This window comes from Podarcis vaucheri (assembly GCF_965113315.1).
Source record: "Podarcis vaucheri genome assembly, chromosome: 16".
Classification (NCBI taxonomy): Eukaryota; Metazoa; Chordata; class Lepidosauria; order Squamata; family Lacertidae; genus Podarcis; species Podarcis vaucheri.
Genome location: NC_138754.1, coordinates 17,446,751 through 17,466,410, shown reverse-complemented (window position 1 = coordinate 17,466,410; position 19,660 = coordinate 17,446,751). Strand labels below are relative to the sequence as shown.

The 19,660-nt window shown below is 47.1% G+C and overlaps 1 protein-coding gene across 2 annotated transcripts in view; it reads left to right on the top strand.

Moving 5' to 3' along the window:
- The window catches only part of RNF115 (ring finger protein 115), a 37,247-nt gene that overhangs the window by 11,048 nt on the left and 6,539 nt on the right, over positions 1 to 19,660 (top strand). For both annotated transcript variants that reach the window (XM_082203985.1, XM_082203986.1), the window contains exons 2-5: positions 6,340 to 6,398; positions 11,955 to 12,012; positions 18,163 to 18,359; positions 19,259 to 19,327. In XM_082203985.1, coding sequence (XP_082060111.1) covers positions 6,340 to 6,398; positions 11,955 to 12,012; positions 18,163 to 18,359; positions 19,259 to 19,327 — 383 coding nt within the window. The remainder of the gene's footprint in view (positions 1 to 6,339; positions 6,399 to 11,954; positions 12,013 to 18,162; positions 18,360 to 19,258; positions 19,328 to 19,660) is intronic.

Sequence of the window (19,660 nt, the reverse complement as noted above, 5' to 3'; positions counted from 1 at the left end):
ATTGATTATTGCCTTACATCTTCACATCTCACTTCCTCCTGCTGTGCAAACCACAGTGGTGTAGGTGTGGTTCCCACGCTGTCACCCATTCAGGTACTGTCCGCACCCAGACCAGCTTAGCTTCAGGAAAGTGGTGGACTCAACCTGGACCAGAGCCTGCTAATGACAGGAAATACCCAAAGTTGAATATGCATGTATGGTTGACGTCTTTACCCAAAGTTGCCTCTGAGTGCTCTACCTCCAGTGGTTAGGTGGGTGGACACCAGAGGCAGGGCCTTTTTCAGTGGTGGCACTTTGTTTAACTCAATAGCCCACTTTGATGGCTTTTAGGCAGCAGGTAGAAACTTTACCAGGGCATTTGGTGGAAGTGATTGGACTTTCTGCTGTTGCCTCAGTTGGTCCTTTGTTTGAGTTCTGATTGTTTGTTTTTTTCTTTTTGAAATGCTATTTTTTTCTTTAGCAAAATATTGCTTGACTGTAAGAATAAAACCTCTCAGCTGTTTACAAGACATAGGGCACGTGTCACCTGATGAGTTCTGTCAGCAGAAGCCATGCAAGGACTTCTGCTTGTGAAACGGGACTTTCCCCCATCTCCCTGCAAGACCCCCCCCCCACCAAGTATTTATTTATATATTGCACTTATATCCCACCTTTTCCTCCAAGGAGCTCAAGGTGTGGCATACATTATTCCCCCCCTCCTCATTTAGTCCCCCAAAACAATCACCCTGTGAGGTAGGTTAGGCTGAGAGGTAGTGATTGACCCTAGGTCACCTAGTGAGCTTCATTTCCAAGTGGGGATTTGAACCCTGACCTCATAGTCTGACACCCTAACCGCTACACCATATTGTCTTGGCTCGGGTTCAGTGGGAGAATCCAGAGCACAGGGTGGGGGGTTGTTTTATCTAGCAAACTGAAATGCTTGCACTGATAAAATGATCAGAAGAGCGCAACATTAAAGTCTTCCTCATCATGTATATATTGCCTTGAAAACCACCTTCACAATTATGATTGAAACTTAAAACTGGAGGCACTAGCAGGCGCAAAACAATCCATTCAGACACCCCGGTAGATTTCTATCCCAGAATTTCATCAGAACTCTGGACATTCTTTTCAGTGGTGCATCTGCACTCAAGAGAGCCAGAACTTTAAAAAGCTTTTTACACAAACTGAGATTTTCAACATTATACAGCAGGGTTTGGGTGCTGGGCACCCTCCAGGTGTTGCTTGGTTCCAGTTCCCATCAGCCTGGTCCATCATCCTTGCTGACTTGAGCTGATGGGAGCTGGAGTTCACTAGTCAAGGGTGGTGGGAGCTGAAATCCAGTAACATCTGGGGGGCCACTGGCTTCCCATCCCTGCTGTACAGCAAGAGTCTCGGGTGGTGCAGTTTGCTCCATTCATTTACTATATATAAAGGTAAGGTAAAGGACCCCTGGACAGTTAAGTTCAGTCAAAGGTGACTATGGGGTTGCAGTGCTCATCTCGCTTTCAGGCCGAGGGAGCTGGTGTTTGTCCACAGACAGCTTTCTGGATCATATAGCCAGCATGACTAAACCACTTCTGGCGCAACGGAACACTGTGACGGAAACCAGAGGGCACGGAAACGCCATTTACCTTCTTGCTGCAGCAGTACCTAATTATCTACTTGCACTGGCGTGCTTTTGAACTGCTAGGCAGGAGCTGGGACGGAGCAAGAGGCGCTCACCCTGTTGCGGGGATTCGAACCACCGACCTTCCGATTGGCAACCTCAAGAGGCTCAGTGGTTGAGACCACAGCACCACCCGACTGCCCCACTATATTTATATAAGAATGCCCAGTAGCATTGTTAAAATGATCCAATGCATTTAAAATATGGTGCCATGAAATGACATCCTAAAATAACAGCTTGCAGCCTAGAACTCATTGGGTGGTGAGCTAGGCACTCCTGATGGTTTGGGTGTGTTCACATTAGGCGTGTTATCACATTACATTAAATGAGCGTACACAGTCTATGTGCACAGATAGTTGATCTGGGCAAATAAACAAGTGCACACTCCATGATTATTATGAGTAAGAGTATTTGTTTTTGAATGTGAAATTTGTAATGTATTTCCTACATTGATTCCTTTGTTGCTGGGATTTGTAAATCACTAAGATTTCTGTTGATTTATGAAGCGGTACATAAATTTGCTAAATAAACAGGTAGAGGTGGTTTGTAGCTGTGTTCAGCGTAACACATGAACTACTGAACTGTTTTCGTCGAGAAAGGGCAGCGGCTGAGTTGGTTTGAAAACAGTGCAGGGGCAGCAGGAGGTGGCAGGAGGAGGTTCAGTAGAATCATAGCATTGCGGAATTGGAAGGAACCCATCTCGTCCAACCTTTTGCAATGCAGGAATCACAGTAGCTCGGGCAATAACGCTTGGCATGGATATTGTACATTTTTGCAGTTGTGTCTTGGAGGCCATCGCTCGCCTGAGGTTGCTAAGCAGAGTTTGCAGCTCTTGTGTTTCAAGACCCCTTCCACACACAGCCGCTCAAAGTTGTATGGTAGCCCTTTGCTCATACTGCTACCCCACGTGGACACAATCTCTCTGTAAAAGTTTGCAACTGGGGTCTTGGTGGCTCTCTTATTTCTGATCTTCCTTGCATGTTGCAGCTGCACTATGGTGAAGTGGTTGCTCACCTGGATCAGCAAGAGAGGGGCTTTAGCTGTTGTGACCCAACAGCATCTCCTGGGGTGGACTATAGGAAAAGGGTTTTAGGACTCCAAAGATGGCAGGAGGAGGTGTGAAGAGAAGCCCTGGGCTTTGTACGTATCCTCTCCCTCTGCCCCAAAGCCTAGAATAGTTTTACAGCCAAAAAATGCATGGCTCTCATACAGCTCATTTTGATGCCTTAGCTGAGCTGCCCTCCTACTGGTGCATCTCTAAACAATTGTGTTTCTGTGACTGCTTGGAGCTGCGTTTGCCCACAAGACCATCCTCTTTGCAGCCTTGGGCATGGCGCGTTGAGTCTTCTTTGCTGAATGATGAGGCCGGGCAGTGAGAACATCTCTTGATGGCGGTTCTTAGGAACCCTTGTGAGTTAGAAGCCAGAACTGATGAATTGGGCCATGTGATTTGTGATAGAACTGGCACTCGAGAAACAAACACAGCCCTAAGCCGGTTTTCATTTTATCAGGGATCTTCTCTGGGCCTGATTCCCCTATGCAACAAACCCAAGTGTGTGATGCAGAGCGGTATAGCTGTCATTCTCTTACAAAATTCACAACCCTATATAACCTCTGTTTTGAAACAGCTGCACAGCTTGCTAGTTCGTTTCTGGGCCCAGTTCACATTGCTGTTAAAAGCCTTAAATTAGACTCATGCCCCAAATACCTGAAAGATTGCCCCCTACCCTACAGACCCTATCAGGTGCAAAAATCAACAGAAGGGGCCTCTGGTTGTTCCACCACCCACAGAAGCTCAGGGGGACAGGCACAGGAGATTGTCTTCTCTGTGGTGACCCCTAAGTTGTGGAATTCCCTCCCCATGGAGGTGTGTCTGGCACCTGCATTGCATAGCTTCTGGCGAATGCTGACGATGCAATTCTTTAGCCTAGCTTTTGATGCTTGAGGTGTATATTTTTAGGACCCACCTTATTTCGGTCATGTTAGGTTGTTTTGGAATGCTTTTAATACTGGGTTTTAATTGTTGTAACCTGCCCTGGGACATAGGGGTGAAGGGTGGATAATGAATTGTATTATTAATAATGATATCTACCATGTCATGACTGTGATCTCTGCTTGATCATAATGATTGCCAATCCTAGTAGTGCCAGCCAATCCTAGTGTATTCTGCAACCCGTATAAATGATTGGCATAATTAGTTTTGCCTGCATCAGTCTTGTCATCTTTAAAAAAAGTGATTTGCATAATTTATTCCTAGTTTGAGCAATCAAGGGGGTGGAGAGAGACAGAGCTCCATGCAAGGCACTGAAAGTCTCTCCATCTCTCTGGCTTCTGGGCTCCCAGCTGTCACAGCCCACGTCCTTCCTTTATTTATTTACAACATTTTTATGCCACCCTTCATTGTGTCAGATTTCAGGGTAGCGTAAAGCATGAAACAAAGGCAAAATGTGCAACTTTACGACATGCAATAAAAAAAGGGCAACACTGGATAGGAATGAGCATAAGAAGATCCTTCCAAACATTCTGTAAAAAAAGGGCAACACTGGATAGGAATGAGCATAAGAAGATCCTTCCAAACATTCTGTGCGCAGGACACACCAACAGGATTTAGCCTTTGTTCAGAACTTGCCTGACCTTCCCCTGACCAGGTAGCGAAATCACTCCAGATTGTTATCCAGCATTTCACATTTTCACTTGCCCCGACAAATAAGACAAGTGGACTGCAGGGTTGGGCAGTAACTGTCTCAGCAGTTGTATGGGGTCTCCATCCCCACAAGCCACTGCCTCCGTGCCCCTTTCCCTGCCGGGCCACTTTGTTGCTGAGGTGCCTGGAGGTGTTTCAGCTGCAAAACAGCAGACTTCCCTGCAGGGCATGCTGACGGGATACCACTTTGAGTGCTCGAAGTCATGATGCTCCAAGCAACCAACCAAACACCACCCTGCCAGTCTTTCCTACAGTGGAAGAGCCACCATGATGCAGTAGTTGGAGTACCCTCTCGGCCATGAAACTCAGTGGATGACCTTGGACCAGTCACTCTCCCCCCCCCCACCTAGCTTACATCACCAGGTTGTGGTGGGGATGAAATGAGGAGGAGAACCACATGCGCCACCTTGAGCTCCTGCTGGCATCCATCAGCAGCAGTTGCAGGCCCTTATCAGAAAGCCTTTGTGTGAAGAGATAATAATAATAATAAATTTTATTTATATCCCGCCCTCCCCAGCCGAAGCCGGGCTCAGGGCGGCTAACAACAATAAAACAGTACAAAGGTACAACATAAACAACATTCTAAAATCATTCATTATAAAAATTAATTAATTAATAAGGTGGAGATAAGGTGGAGAGTGATGGGGCAGACAGATGAGCTGCTTAAATTTGATAGGATTCCTGTTTCCATTTCTGTGGATGAATGAGAGGACTGGCAACTCAAGGTGACCCCCTTCAGGGAACTGGGTTTGATTTAGGGCCTCTAGGATGATGAGTGCCCACACCAGAGGTTAGCAGAGTGGTGCTCATAAGGTGGAAGGGCACCCTTTGGTGTTTACCTTTTTCTCCCTTGAAAAATATGGAGATCTGAAGAAGGAAGTGGCAAGAGTGACATTCTTTCCCACTTCCTCTTCCAACTCTGTGTGTTTTCAAAGGCTCTGATTATTTATACTTTATTATCAGTTATTTTTTATTTTATTATTCATCAAATTTCCATACTGCCCTTCATCCGAAGATCACAGGGCAGTTCACAATATAAAAACACAAATATGCATACCACAATAACAAACAAAAGCAATACTCCCCACAGTTTAAAAAAACCATAGGTTATTTAATTCGCCAAAAACCTGGTAGAAGAGGAAAGTTTTTGCCTGGCACCAAAAGATATGTAACGAAGAAGCCAGGCGAGCCTCCCTGGGGAGAGCATTCCACAAACGGGGAGCCATCACAGAAAAGGCCCTCTCTCGTGTTGCCACCCACCAGATCTCTCGTGGAGGAGGCACATGAAGAAGGGCCTCACATGATGATTCCAGGATCTGGGTCAGGTCATGTAGGGAGAGGCGGTCCTTGAGGTATTACAGTCCTCAGCTGTTTTAAGACTTTATAGGTCGAAACCAGCACTTTGAATTGGGCCTGGAAACTAATTGGCATCTAGTGCAGTAGGGCCAGGATTGGCATATACTCAAACTGTCTTGCCTCAGTGAGCAACCTGGCCACTGAATTGTGCACCAGCTGAAGTTTCCAAACCATCTTCAGAGGCAGCCCCATGTATGACGAGATGCAGTAATCTAACAGAGTGGTTACCAGAGCAAAGACAACAGAAGTTAGGCCATCCTTGTCCAGATAGGGGTACAGCTGGGTCAGCAGCCGGAGCTGATTGAAGGCTCTCTGTGCCACCGAGACCACCTGAGCCTCAAGTGACGGGGATCCAGAAGTTTCCCCAAGCTGTGTACCTGCTCCTTCAGAGGGAGTGCAACTAAATCAAGATCTCTTCTATGTGTACATGCACTTTTTCTCAGGTGGATGTGGGTGTGTTTCATTTGCAATGGGTGACAGGAACAGGCAGTGCACTCTCAAATATCCAAATGTTCCCATGAACCTAAAAAAGTCTGTGGCCTTGTTTTTGTGTGGCATATTTCCACCTGTGACTGTGTAGCCTCCACCATTCTCAGCTTAAAACCACCCTCCCTTTTCTCTTCCTCTGCAGGAGTACACTTGTCCCAGATGTGAGTCTGGCTTTATTGAAGAAGTGACAGATGATTCCAGGTATCTTTCACCCTCAGAGACTCCCCTAATGTTGCTAGATTTCTCATATCTACCCTCTCCCCGCCAAGTGTTTCTTCTACTGATGGATATGCTACCTCTTTTGGTGTTTATTTTATTTATTTGTTTATTTCATAAAAATAATATACCGCTTGGCTGTTTTTTGTTTCTTTTAAAACCTTCAAAGCAGGTTGGCTGAATTCTGCACCATTTTATACAATAGGTCTATGGTTCCCAAACTGGGTGGTAGTGCCTCCTGCGAGGCAGTGGGATTACCTAGGGGGCTGCTAAGAGTTAAAGAGACGGCAAGAGGGCACTAGAGGTGTAAATGACTATCAGACTTTGAAGGTAGCATTAATTGAACTAAACAGTTTTAATTGGATTTTGAATAAATATGCAGTTGTTACTGGTTTAAATGTTATTGTGTCGTTACTTTTCTTAGTGGGTCATGCAAACTGCTATTTTTAATAAAAAAATTTATAAGGTAGGGGGCACTGGGGATTTGTTTATGGAACCAAGGGGGCAGTGGCCAAAAAAGTTTGAGGACCACTTTGATAGAGACATCGCATCTGTAACTTCCCAGGTAGCTGACATCCGATGGCTCTGTTTGGTCAGGAGTATTCACCTCCTGTGGGCTTTCCTCACTTCCATAGAGTTGTGGCACAGACACAGCCCTGGCTGAAATGCAGGCTAACAGGAGAGAGCAGCTGGGCTGTATAAGTGGAGAACTTCGTGGTTTGCAGATAGGCTAAAGACCTCCATTGCTTTGACTCACACAGAAGAAAATGTTAGAGGTGGGGGTGAAGTCTCGTTCAGATTTTTTTTGGGGGGGGACCTCTCAGTTGTGTCAGTCAGAATAAAGGTAAAGGGACCCCTGATCATTAGGTCCAGTCGTGGCCGACTGGGGTTGCAGCGCTCATCTCACTTTATTGGCCAAGGGAGCCAGCTTCCGGGTCATGTGGCCAGCATGACTAAGCCGCTTCTGGCCAACCAGAGCAGCATACGGAAACGCCGTTTACCTTTCTGCCAAAGCGGTACCTATTTATCTACTTGCACTTTGATGTGCTTTCGAACTGCTAGGTTGGCAGGGGCTGGGACTGAGCAACGGGAGCTTACCCCATCGCGGGGATTCGAACCGCCAACCTTCTGATCGGCAAGTCCTAGGCTCTGTGGTTTAACCCACAGTGCCACCCACGTCCCATGTCAGTCAGAATACTCTGGGCTAAATAATCTGTTCCACCTTCTTAAGTTTGCATGCAGAAGGTCCCAGAATCAATACCCACTGGTGGCAGTGCTGGAGACCCCTGGAGAGCTGCTGCCAGTCACTGTAGACACTACTGGGCTAGATGGGCCAAGGGTCTGACTCTGTATAATGCAGCTTCTAGTGTTCATTGGTAATAGCTGCGAGAAAGAGCTCATTTCCCCCCAAGGTCTGACCTTCAGCTTTTTCTGCATTTCGACTCTTCCCAGAGAGAAGGTGGTGGTAGACAGAAATGAAAAATTATGCCAAGTCAGAGACCTGGCTATATTTTATCCTGAGCAATCGGTGACACGCACGCTAGATTTAAAAAACAAACCTCGTGCGACGGTTTAAGATCCAGCTGCCAAATTTGGAAACGGTCCTCAGGAACGTCTGACTCAGTGTCACCTTCAAAGCTGGAAAAATGGCCTGCTCCTCACTCCCCCCCCCCCAGCACCTCTAGTCACAGTCACTTCGGGAGGTGGAAGCACTGATTCAGCCCTGCATAGATTTGGTGCTGGGTGGGAGGGGTGATTTGTTGGGCACTCTTTGTCACTCTAGCCCTGCTCCTAAGGATATAACAACAAAATGGGTCTATAATTTGAGACAGATTCCAAGTCCGTACCTTGTTTTGTCTAGCCCTGCTCCTAAGGATATAAGAGTCCTGTTGGATCAGACCGAGGCCCATTTAGTCCAGCATTCTCTTTCCAAGAGAGCTCTGTCAGGTGCCTTTGGGAATCTAGCAAATAAGACAGGAAGACAACACTCCTTCCATGTTCACCCCCAGTACCAGGTACTCAGCAGCCAGACTGCCTCTGAACCCGGAGGCTCCATTTAGCTCTCACGTTTATTTATATCCTCCTCTGACATGTCTGATTTTCTAAGTTCTGCCCTGCCATGCTTGAGGGATGTGTGAATGTGTGTCATTGCAGACGATAAAAGCCCACCTTTCATTGTCAGAACTTTGTGCCAAGGTGCCAGGGTGTTGCAGGATTCAGTATTTGGGCCTCAATGGATGCCAGTTCAAACGGTTATCCGTTCACTTTTATTACATTGTTATCCTGCCTTTTTTTTGAAGGAGCTCTAGGTGACATGCATGGTCCTCCCTCCCTCCCTGCCTCCCTCTCGTTTATTCTCACAGCAACCCTGTGAGGTAGGATAGGCAGAGAATGGCCCAAAGTCACCACTGAGCTTCACTGCCTAGTGGGGATTTGAACCCTGGTCTCCCAGTCTCCTACACGGGACCTTCCCAAATACAATGGGCACAGTGGGTAACCTTGGCCCACTGCCTTTCATCTGTAAAACGGAAGCATTGAGTTTACTGTGTGAAGAAATAAATCCCATTTTTACACCGAAGGGCGCCCCTTCACTTACTGTAGATGTCATTGGCACTTGGCCCAGAATCCCTTGGGATTGTAGTTCTGTGAAAGGGTTCTGGGGACCTCTTAAAAATAAGAATTTAGCACCCTCTCCCAAAGCCACGGGTGGTCTTCATGGCTGCAGTGAGGTTTCAGAATGGCTTAAACATCTTGACAGGCAAGATATTTATGTTGCAAGATATTTCACAAAAATGGTAGCTGGAGAAATAATCCTGTGTGGCAGGGAAGGAGAACCTGTGAGTGGAGACCCTCCTTATGTTGTTGGACTCAGTTTATTGATATTTATTGATATAAATCTTGATATGAATAGAAACGAAAGTGGAAATGATGTGAAATAGAATTATGAATTATATGGGATATTTGCTGAAAATAGAAAATTGACTATTGCATATGGATTAACAAGTGGCGTTGACTCAAAAACCATTGACAAAGCAATCAAAGGGAATCAATCTGACTTCCTAGCATATTAAAGCAATAAAAAGCATAGTTACCAAATATTAGAGCAGTAGATCAAGTCTTGTAGTAGTTAGACAGAGGATACAAAGTGTAGCTGGTGGTGGCAAAAAAGGAAAAAAGCAAGTATTTCAACTGTACCCACCCAAAATGTAGTACAGTAGAAGAATAACCAACTAGAAAAACTCAGTACGCCTTTTGTATCAGTCAATGATAGCATGGGGCTGGGAGGTCAGGGACACTAAAAAATTCCAGCAATTTTCCTGTTTGCATGGGAGAAGCCCACTTAAGATATGGACTATGCATGACCATGTTGCACCTGGCAGGGGGAGCAACTTGGGAGCCTTGTTGCATCAGCAGTTCCCCACACAGGGACCTTTGAAACACTTCCAATGTCGGCTGTTGGAACATGTTACGCTCCCCCTTTTGTTTAGGCAAGAGGGCTGCTTTTCTGCTAACTCTAATCAGAACGCCAAGGTCTCTGTGAGCTTTTATCGAAAGCAGCAAATCTGTGCACCAAGGTCCAAGCAGCTTCTAGAAACCCAAACATGGCCCGGTGCCATCCATTTTGATCCATCATGGCTGCTCTATTGTGAGCATAAAACATACCATAATTGCTGGATGTGATACATATGTCAGCCAAGCAGGGTCCAGATTAACAGGATAAAGTGCTTCCAGGCCAGACTGAGCAGCCGGCTTGGGGCAGGCAAGCTCTCCAGAGAGGCACTTCCAGTTTGTTGCCTGTGGTGTGTGGCAGCGGCCTTTGGGGCCAGTCTGGCACAATGACTAGGGCAGGGATGGCCAACTCTTTTCAGACTCAAGGGCCACGTTCACTCTGGGGGCCGTAAGCTGGTGAATGTGCCAAAGGTGGGTGTGATCCCCTTCTCGCTCTTGCACATGCTACAAGCCCCTCCCTTCAGCTTATCCCTGCAGATCAGCTGATGAAGGGGGTTCACACCTCTTCCTTTTGTCAAGTGATCCACCTGACTCTCAGTGTTCAAAATTAGCATTTTGCACCTGCCAACCAGCCAGTTGCACCAAGTGAAGATGCCTGGGTGCCAAGATGGTGTCTGACTTCTCCATCTGGCGGTGCATGCCTGGGGATCCCTGGATCTTGACTGTTTTCACACACTAATACCTCCCCCTGTAGAATTCTATTTACAGACTATTTACAGAAATATTGCAAAATTAATGAATGTTAGAATGATGTCAGAATGAAGTTAAGTGGTTTAAGCAGCAATGTTATAAAGGTGTATGTAAAAATGGATTGTAAACAGGTGAGAATCCAAAGTTATAATAGATTATGTTAAAGGACTAAGATAAAAACAAAGAGGGAAAGAAATTGCTGAATTAACTAACTGAATTGGAATACAAAAAAGGGAGGCGTGAGGAGGTCAGGGAAACAAGGAAATGAATGTAAGGTTTGGAAAGACTGATGTATTTTTTAAAGTGTATTTTATCTTTTTTTGTATTTTGTATTTTTTCTTCTATTTTTATTTTTGTCTTTCTTTTTCTTCTTTTTTAAATTCATGTAATTTTTTTCTTTGAAACTTTAATAAATATCATTTTTTAAAAAATACCTCCCCCTGTAGAATTCTATCAGTTATATTTTATCTGCACAATCAGAATGAATTTCAGGAACCAAAATGCTTTTTCTGTGCAGCCTGAACAGGAGCGGAGAACAACGTTATATAGTTAATTGTTGTAGCTTGTCTTCACTTACCTCCCCCCGCTGCCTTGCTCACAGTTGTGAAAAATGTTCTTACATTATGAATGGGCCATGTTACCATTAAGAAAAAGAAGTAGGAATAGGCCAATATATGTATGGACTGTCCCTAGATCAAATGACTTTTTTTCCTTAAGTTCTCAAGAGTTCTTAACCTAGCTCAGGGTTGTCATCTGAACTAGCCGGGTGTTTAACAGAGAATCAATCACAGCCCATCATTTGAAAAAGAAGACTTTAGAGCTGTCTTGCCCTCAAATGGTGGAGTGGTTTAAACCTCACCACACTTTCCTGTGCTGGGTCTGCTTTAGTTTAATTTTCTATAATTTTGTTGCTGCTGCCAAAACAGGTGAGGGTCTGCAGTAATGCTTTTGGGGATGGGTTGGATAATAATGCCCCTGGCCTGGGATGCCAAATTTGGACGTAGGAATGGCAGGTCCAGTGTCTTACTTAGATCAAGATTTGCAAGGTAGTGACCCTGGGCTGAGACACCAAGGAAGAATTAGACTGATATAATTTCAAGAACTGATAAGATATACCTCATTCTTCAGCCATTCTTCAGCCATGTAGTCCTCAGCCCCTCTTACCTCCCCCTCGCCAGCACCCTTTTTTCACCCTGTTTCCTTCGTTGCTAATTACGTGGCCTTCAGCCTCTGTTTTTAGCCCTTGGCCCTGCCCACCCCCACCCCCCTTAGAGGCAGGCTTTGGGGGTTATATTTCTGGAAGCAACTGCTGCTCTCCCTCACCAGATTTTTCTCCTTCAGTTTTCTAGAAGGCGGCGGCAGCGGGATAGACGACAGCCCTTCCACCACATTTGCAGAGGTGAGACTTTTTCCTGTTAACAGTTTGACTGCGGCTTTCAGAACTGTGTAAAATGGAGGTAAATGAATTGTCTTTTTGCTGCACTTTCCTCGGATACTCCGTGCGGGATACTTTGTGGGGGCAGCTGAGAGGAGAGAGGGCCATTCTCGGTTATTGATACTTTTTGTACTGCCAGGAATCATCTCAAGAGGTTGATGTGACAGAGGCAGTCCTCTCAAATGATAGGGACTAGAAGCTTGAGGTTGCAATTGCCTTGTGCCAAAAATAAAGCTCTCTTTGGCTAGCGGGACTTTTGTTTTCAAGCTGTGTTGGTTTGTAATCTTCTGTAAAAGGTTACTAAGTTCTGTGGGGTGTTTGATGGATCCTTTTGGGTTTTGCAAATGCATCACAAGCACAGTTAATTATAGCATTGGGCTGAAGTGATTTATATATTTAGGTTGATGACTGTTGTTAATACCTCCTGAGAGAGGTGGCTTTTGGAGTATGAGGCAAGCCTCTGCTTCGAAGAAGTGGGCAGGCGCTCAGAGGAAGGAGGGAGGGCAGCTTTATTATTTTTGGTGAAGGTTTTTTTATTTCATTTCATAAGTTATAGAAAACCGAACAGTTATAACAACAGATGAAAATTGAAAGATGAAAAACAAAACTATAGATAGGCACGTAAAATAAGTACAGTTCCACGTGGGTTAACATAACAAAGTCCAAGTCATGGAGGAAAAAAGTGAGAATAAATGTTGTCTTCACATAAAGAATATTCGTGTTAACTGATAGCTCCAGATTTGCCAGACTTGGGACAAGTGTTCTTTTGAAAATGATGGCTCCATGGTAAAGGAATGCCAAATCATATAAGAAGTGTCTGGTGGTTCTAAAAAGGTAAAGGACCCCTGACAGTTCATTCCAGCCTTGTAGCTTGGACGAATTCAAAACTAACCTTCTTGGCTTCCGAAAGTTCATGACAACTGGCAGTATACTAAAACGGGAAGATGGAAGCTAGGGGCAAAAGCATCAACCCATTCATGTATCTTGGTGTGTGTGTGTTGGGGTTGGGACTTGTTCTTTTCCAGTGACATCCCATCATGCCATGTAATACACTAGAGTTGTAAATGGAGGTGGGGGTGGTGGACTTGGAGTGTAGCATTATTTACATGAACCTTTGGGCATTAAAGCTTCTCTGAATCCTAGTCTAGCAAAATGCCCAGGTAAGCTGTTCTGTGTTTGGAAGGTGTGTGCCACCTTAAACCAGTCATTGAGAGGAAGCCCGGGCAAGATGAATCTTATACAGAGTATCTGGAAATTGCTTGAGCTTGGATTCTGGCAAGTCCCCCAGGGAACAGGCATAAACCATTAGGACTAGAATTGTTTTTTGTTACTTTATTTTATGAAAGTCTCTAGGCCCCACAACTTTAAAGCTTTAAAATGTCTGCCTCTTTTCTGAACTTATCCCAGGTTGCTTCTAATTCTCCCAGCCATGAGCAGTTTTCTTAAACATAGAGGTCTGGGCTGCCTACAGTGTGTAGGCTCATCCTGGATTTAGCATCTACACTCAGCCTGTCAGAACCCGCTTCCTTTTCAGGTGACCTCAGCTAGGTTTCAGTCTCTGAGCTCATCCTGAACTCAGATTCTGCTGCCATAGCTTTGCCGCTGCTGTGGCAGGAATAGACAGTTGCTCCCTTTCTGTTTGGAGGCTCTGTGGGCGATATAACATGGAGGCAGGCAGGGTTACCCAGTGTCACACTTTGAAAGGTTAGCTGTTGCACAGGTGTGGTGCCCCTCAGCTTGCTTCTGTCATAGAATTTTGTTATTGCTTTTTCTGGTTTAATTCCAGGATTTTCTCTCATGAGCTGCTTTGCTTGTGTGCTGTGCAGAATTAGACATAGATTTTGTACAGCTTAGCCCAAATTTGAAAGGGTTTCCTAAAAATGCTAGAAAGGCAGACCTACAAAAGATCACCTGCTTCCCTCTTCCAGCAAGTCTCTCTCGGCCCTACCTGGAGATGCCAGGGATTGAACCTGGGACCTTCAGCTTGCAAAGCAGAGCCTCTGCCACTGAGGCACACCCTTTCCCAAAACTCTAGCTTAGCATTACATGTGAAGGTTGCTCAGGGTGCTTTTTGTGGAGAAAAGGGAGATAAAGTGAAGATCAGTCATTTTCTAAAATCACACGTTACCGGAAAAATGCCCATTGCATACACTTCCCCCCTTTTCCTTTCTCTATACATCTGTGTGTGCCACATGTCCCCAGGATGGACATGAAAATAAGTGTATACTTATGCCAGGTACTTTCACTCTAGCCTGTTAAAACAAGGAAGACCTGAGTTCCCCCATGGAACTTGCCTCTTTGCATTGTGGGAAATCCTCCATGATTTCCCTAGCCAGAGATCAATAGCCATCAGGGGAAGTTCCTGAATCTGCCATTGTTTGCTCTGATGCTTTGTACTGTATTGGGAATGCCTGCTTGGCATCCTGCTTGTCTTCATCAAATGCAAACACTGTGAAACTTGCTCAGTCCTCAGGAATGTCACACCTTGAGCTGCCTGAGCCACTGTAGCCCCACCTTATGTGTGATATATCTCTGACATTTGCAAAAAGGGGGTGTCCTTCTCCATGCAGAAAGGCAAACCTTTTAAGAAGGGTTTTTTTCTTCTTGGTTCTGTGTCCTTCACGTCCTGATGAAAAGGGGGGGACAGGACTCTTTTGCAACAGATCAGCTTTGCTTTCACTGGATTTCTGCCTCAGATCATGAATCTCTGACCAGTAACGAGCTTGGGGAGTTGGGCCATCAAAAGGCATCCCCCTATTTTCTGGGAACACCCCCCATCAAGTTTTCCAAGTTGCCCAGCTCTTGGCTCCATGGGCCACAGAACTCTGCCAGGTTGTCTTTTTGACCCCCCACAGAGGTGGTTGCCAATCCTGTGTCTTAAGCTATACTGCTTAAGATTGCACATAGAGACTCACATGATGGAGAAAGCAAGCCTCCCTCCCAACATGCTGGTGGAGTGAGATAAGGGTACCTAAACTGTGAACAGGATCCAGCCAGTTGGCTTAAATTTCATCTCGCCCTGCCTGGAAGCTGCTCCAGAGTCCCTCCCCAAGTCAGTTGATCTGGGAGGCTCTGCTTACCTGCCAGGGCTCAGTGTCTCCCTGAGTGGCAGGTGGGTTTCGGATCGCCTGAGTCCCCAGGTGTGTGTCTGAGTCAAAGAGGTTCTGGCGGCAGCAGCAGGCGGGCTGGCCTGGTGCCTTGCGTGTTATGAGAGACTCTTGGCTTGCACACAGACGAGGGCAAGCAGTGTTGCTCAGTGAAGAGGTGGGTGCAATGCCCCAGGCCCAGGCTGGCAAGTTCTTTTCCCACGTTGCTTCTGTTATGATTATTTCCTACTCAGTAGGGTACTATCCTGCGGAGAGACCATGTTGCAATTTAGTTATTCCATTTATATCCCACTTTTTCTCCATGGAGCTGAAGGTGGTGTGCGTGGTTCTCCTGCTCCTCATTTAATCCCCACAACAACCCTTTGAGGTAGGTTAGGCTGACAGGCAGCCACTGGCCCAAGGTCACCCAGGGAGGTTCATGGCTGAGTGGAGATTTGAACCCTGGTCTTCCAGGACCTAGTTCAGCACTCTAACCGCTATACCAGTGTTTCCCAAACGTTTTTGGGCAACGGCACACCTGTTTACTGAAAAAAAATCTCGCGGCACACCACCATTAAAGCCCCGCCCCGTGACGTCAGCGCGCAGCGTCACGCCGGGAGGGACGCACAAAAGTGAAAGTTTTTTCCCTCCCCCTTGCCGGGGAACCTCCAAGCTTTGGGCAGGCAGGCAGGCAGAGCTGGGAAGGGGGTTTCCAGGGGACACGGCAGCTCCTCGAAAGGCTTCTCTCAGCTGTGCTCAATCCTCCTCGGAGAGGATTTCCCCTCCGGTCCCATGCCTTCGTTTGGGGCATCGCTCCGGCTGCTCCCTCTCCCGCCGCGCAGGAGCGATGCCTCTCTCTGGCTCTCCCTCCGCGCAGGCTGAGGGAGGGAGGGAGGTGCGCGTGTGACCCGTCTCTGCTGGGAGACCAAACCCAGCGAGGCAGAGTCGCGTGGAGGCGCCCAGGCAGCGCTGCCGGCTGCGAGGAGGAGCGCCAGGCAGCAGCAGGAGGCGCGGCCTCTCCTCGCCGCCGCCGCCCCGCCTCTCGCCGCCCGACTCGCCCGCCTCCCTCCAGGCATCTCGCGGCACACGAGGCAACGTCTCACGGCACACTCGTGTGCCGCGGAACACCGGTTGGGAAACACTGCGCTATACCACCACTGGCGCTCTGCAGCCAGGCATCTGATGGGAGCACAGCCTGGTGGGGAAGAGAGTCTGAGGTGGCCTGTGAGCTGCCATGGGGAACAGAGAAGCCAAAGCTCCTGTGGCGCTGTGTAGACCAAAGAATCATAGAGTGGTCGAATTGGAAGTGACCCAAAAGGTCATTTGGTCCAACCCTCAGGTCCCCTGAACCAAAAGCTGCAGAGGAAGTCCCCCAAAATGCAAGCAGATTAGGTGTTCTTCCAGAGGCACGCTCAGTGGCAAAGTGTGTGCATCAAAGGCAGAAGGTTCCAGGTTCAGTTCACAGCAGCCTCTCCAGGTTGGGCTGGGAAAAAATCCCTTATTCCTGCAACCCCAGAGGGCTGCTGCCAGTCTGTCTGGACAAAACTGAACAAGATGGACCAAAAGGTCTGAGGCACCTCCCTCCCCTTTTCCTGTGTTTGTCCTTTATGCGTTCCAGGCTGCCTTGTGAGCTGCATATCTGAGCAGGCCCCCTGCCCCCAGGTCTCCATAGGATGGCAATGTAAGCATCCTGGTGGCCTCTTCAGACCATCTCCCACCTGGGGGTTGAACCCGGGGCCATCTGCATGCAAAGCAGATGCTCTGCTACTTTGCTACACCTCCAGGAAGACTGCAGGGGCATAAAGTCTGCACACATTTTCAGTCAAGATTTTGCATCTCTTCCTCAAGTCCTCAAAGCACAAAGTGGCCAGTGTGCTGCTTCTCTTTTCCTTAGTTCTGTCGTCTTTTTTTGCTCATCAGCGGCTGTCATATTGTGCTGACTTAGCAAGGGAGCAGCCCAGACAGCTTATCTATCCAAAAACAGCACCGGTCGCAGCCTAGCTGGAGCAGTGAGGTCTGGAAAAGGACTTGCCCAGAAGGCGTTTACATATTGATGTGACTATTATTATTATTATTACTATTATTATCTTATTCTCCAATGAACTCAAGGCACTATGTGTATGGTTCCTCCCCCTCCCATTTTATCCTCACAACAGCCCTGTGGGGTGGGTTAAACAGAGATACTTCATGTGAGTGACACACTCAGGGTTCACCCAGCGGCCATCATTGCCAGGTGAATGTTGGGCCAGCCCTGATCTCAGCATTTTAACCACTGTGCAGCCTGGCAATGCTTGGCGGTTGCAAAGGGAGTGTGCTTTTATAACAAATAGAATGGTATAGAATAAAAGGAAAATGGTGAAGCAAAATAAGAGAATTAAAACAATGCAGAGCAAATGGAAGCAAAAACAGCCAAAGCCGAAAGGTCTTGACTAAACAAATTCCCACTGATACAGGATTATCTTAAGTGCCCATGGAAAAGTGGGCAATAAGGAGACAGAATGCACAGTTTTGATGTGGCCTGGTGACAGCTGTTTCCTGCTTGCCTGAGCCTACACCAAACCTGGGGGTATCCCACCGCACAACCACTCACAACATACTGCAGAGCAGGGCCCTACAGCTCTGGGTATCACTTCCCGGGGGCAGGGGGCAAAGCGATTTCCTTCCAGCTCGCACGGCATACAAAGCCTTGGAAGCAGGAGGCCCCCATGATGAGCCTTTCAGGTTTGTAAATAGCCCCTCTCCTGTGGAGACTTGGCATGGCTTGCAAGCGAGCGGGTGGAGAAGTTTTTGTAAGCCAGAAGAGAACATGGGTTTGTCTGTCCGATCAGAAGAGCTCCGCTTAGTAAATCCTGCTTTTCTCCTGGCGTAGACATTGGCTGAGGGACTGCTTCTGAATTTTGAGAGTCTCCAGTCATCGCAGGAAAGCTTCAAGAACCCCTGAAACTGCTGGGCTAGAATTTATTACCCCATTTGATTTCTGGCCCTTTAGAAGTTGACTTCTTGATGCGCTTTCATTTGCTTCCTCCAGTTTTGGGACCAGTTGCATCGTTCTATGGTCTTCCAGTTCCCAAGCAACTCTATGGATCACGATGGCAGAGACAACGAAAGGGGCCACCAAGCCCACGCAGACCTCTGGGGACCAAGTAGACCCCTCCGACTGCCCATGACGCGGAGGTACAGATCCCGGGTCAGCGCACGGCCTGACAGATCACCTGCCATTGAAGGGTAAGGATTTGGAGGACTTGGAGCAGCGGTTCTCAACCTGTGGGTCCCCAGATGTTGTTGGACTACAACTCCCATCATCCCTGAGCTCTGGCCTCGCTAGCTAGGGGTGATGGGAGTTGTAGTTCAACAACATCTGGGGACACACAGGTTGAGAAAGGCTGAGAGGATCCAGGATCTGATCTGGAGGGGAATAGCACGTTCAGTTGCTCTTGGAGGCTAACAGGAGATATGAAGGTCAGGGGTGGGGAAATTCCCCCCCCCCCGCCGCCGCCGCCTGGGGCAAGAGGGTGGCCTTCAGGTCTCTGTCCACCACACTGCTACTTCTGACTTCCAACAGTCTCTACTGGAAGACTTCAAGAAACCTGAAACATAGAATTTATGTTTGATTCTATTCATTTGGGGCTTAAGCTGGATTAGGGTTCTTTCACATAACCAAGGGGTTCAACTTGTGTGGCCTAACTAAAAAGACAGCATTGTTGTTCCCAATTGCTGCAAACTGATGACTGTTCTTGCCTCGTATATATCTGTCAGGTCTGTAGGTCTACCCTGCCCATCTTGCGTCCTGTTGGTTGCCTCACTAATGCAGGGGGAGCCAATGTGGTACCCTCTGTGTGTTGTTGGACTACAATGCCCAGCAGTGTGGCTAGTGATCAGGACTGATGGGGGCTGTAGTCTGACCCCACCTAGAGGGCACCACATTGGCCACTTCCAAATTAATGTAACATCACGTATGCTTCATGCACTGGACAAAGAGGGTGCTAGTCCCTGGAAGCAAGTGCAATGATCCGTCTGTTAAGGCTTGCTCAGCTTCCTCTCCTGGATGATGGCACTGCCACCTCCACTTTACTTTTCTGCCTCTTTCTTACATGCTTTCGTTTTGTCTCTCATCTCCTGGCTAGAATAATACAGCAGATCTTTGCAGGCTTCTTTGCGAATTCGGCAATTCCTGGGTCTCCTCCTCTCTCCTGGTGAGTATGGGACATTATCTGCAATTGTATATATATTTTTATTTACAAAGTATGTGTCTGAACTCAAATGTGTGTCCGGCACTCACGTGCATTCATACACATGCTATCAAGAGGTTTAGGATCTTTTGCTAGAGTTATGACATGCGTCCGTTTATGAATACAGTATGTGTTTACCCTTAGCCAGCATTCAAAATTTGCCAGGTGCATTTTGCTATCGGCCACTTGCTACCAAGTGAAGATTCCCGGGCACCAGAATGGCACCTGATGTCTCCACCATCTGGAGGTGCATGTCTGGGGATCCTTGGATTTTGACTGTTTCCACACGCTAGCAAT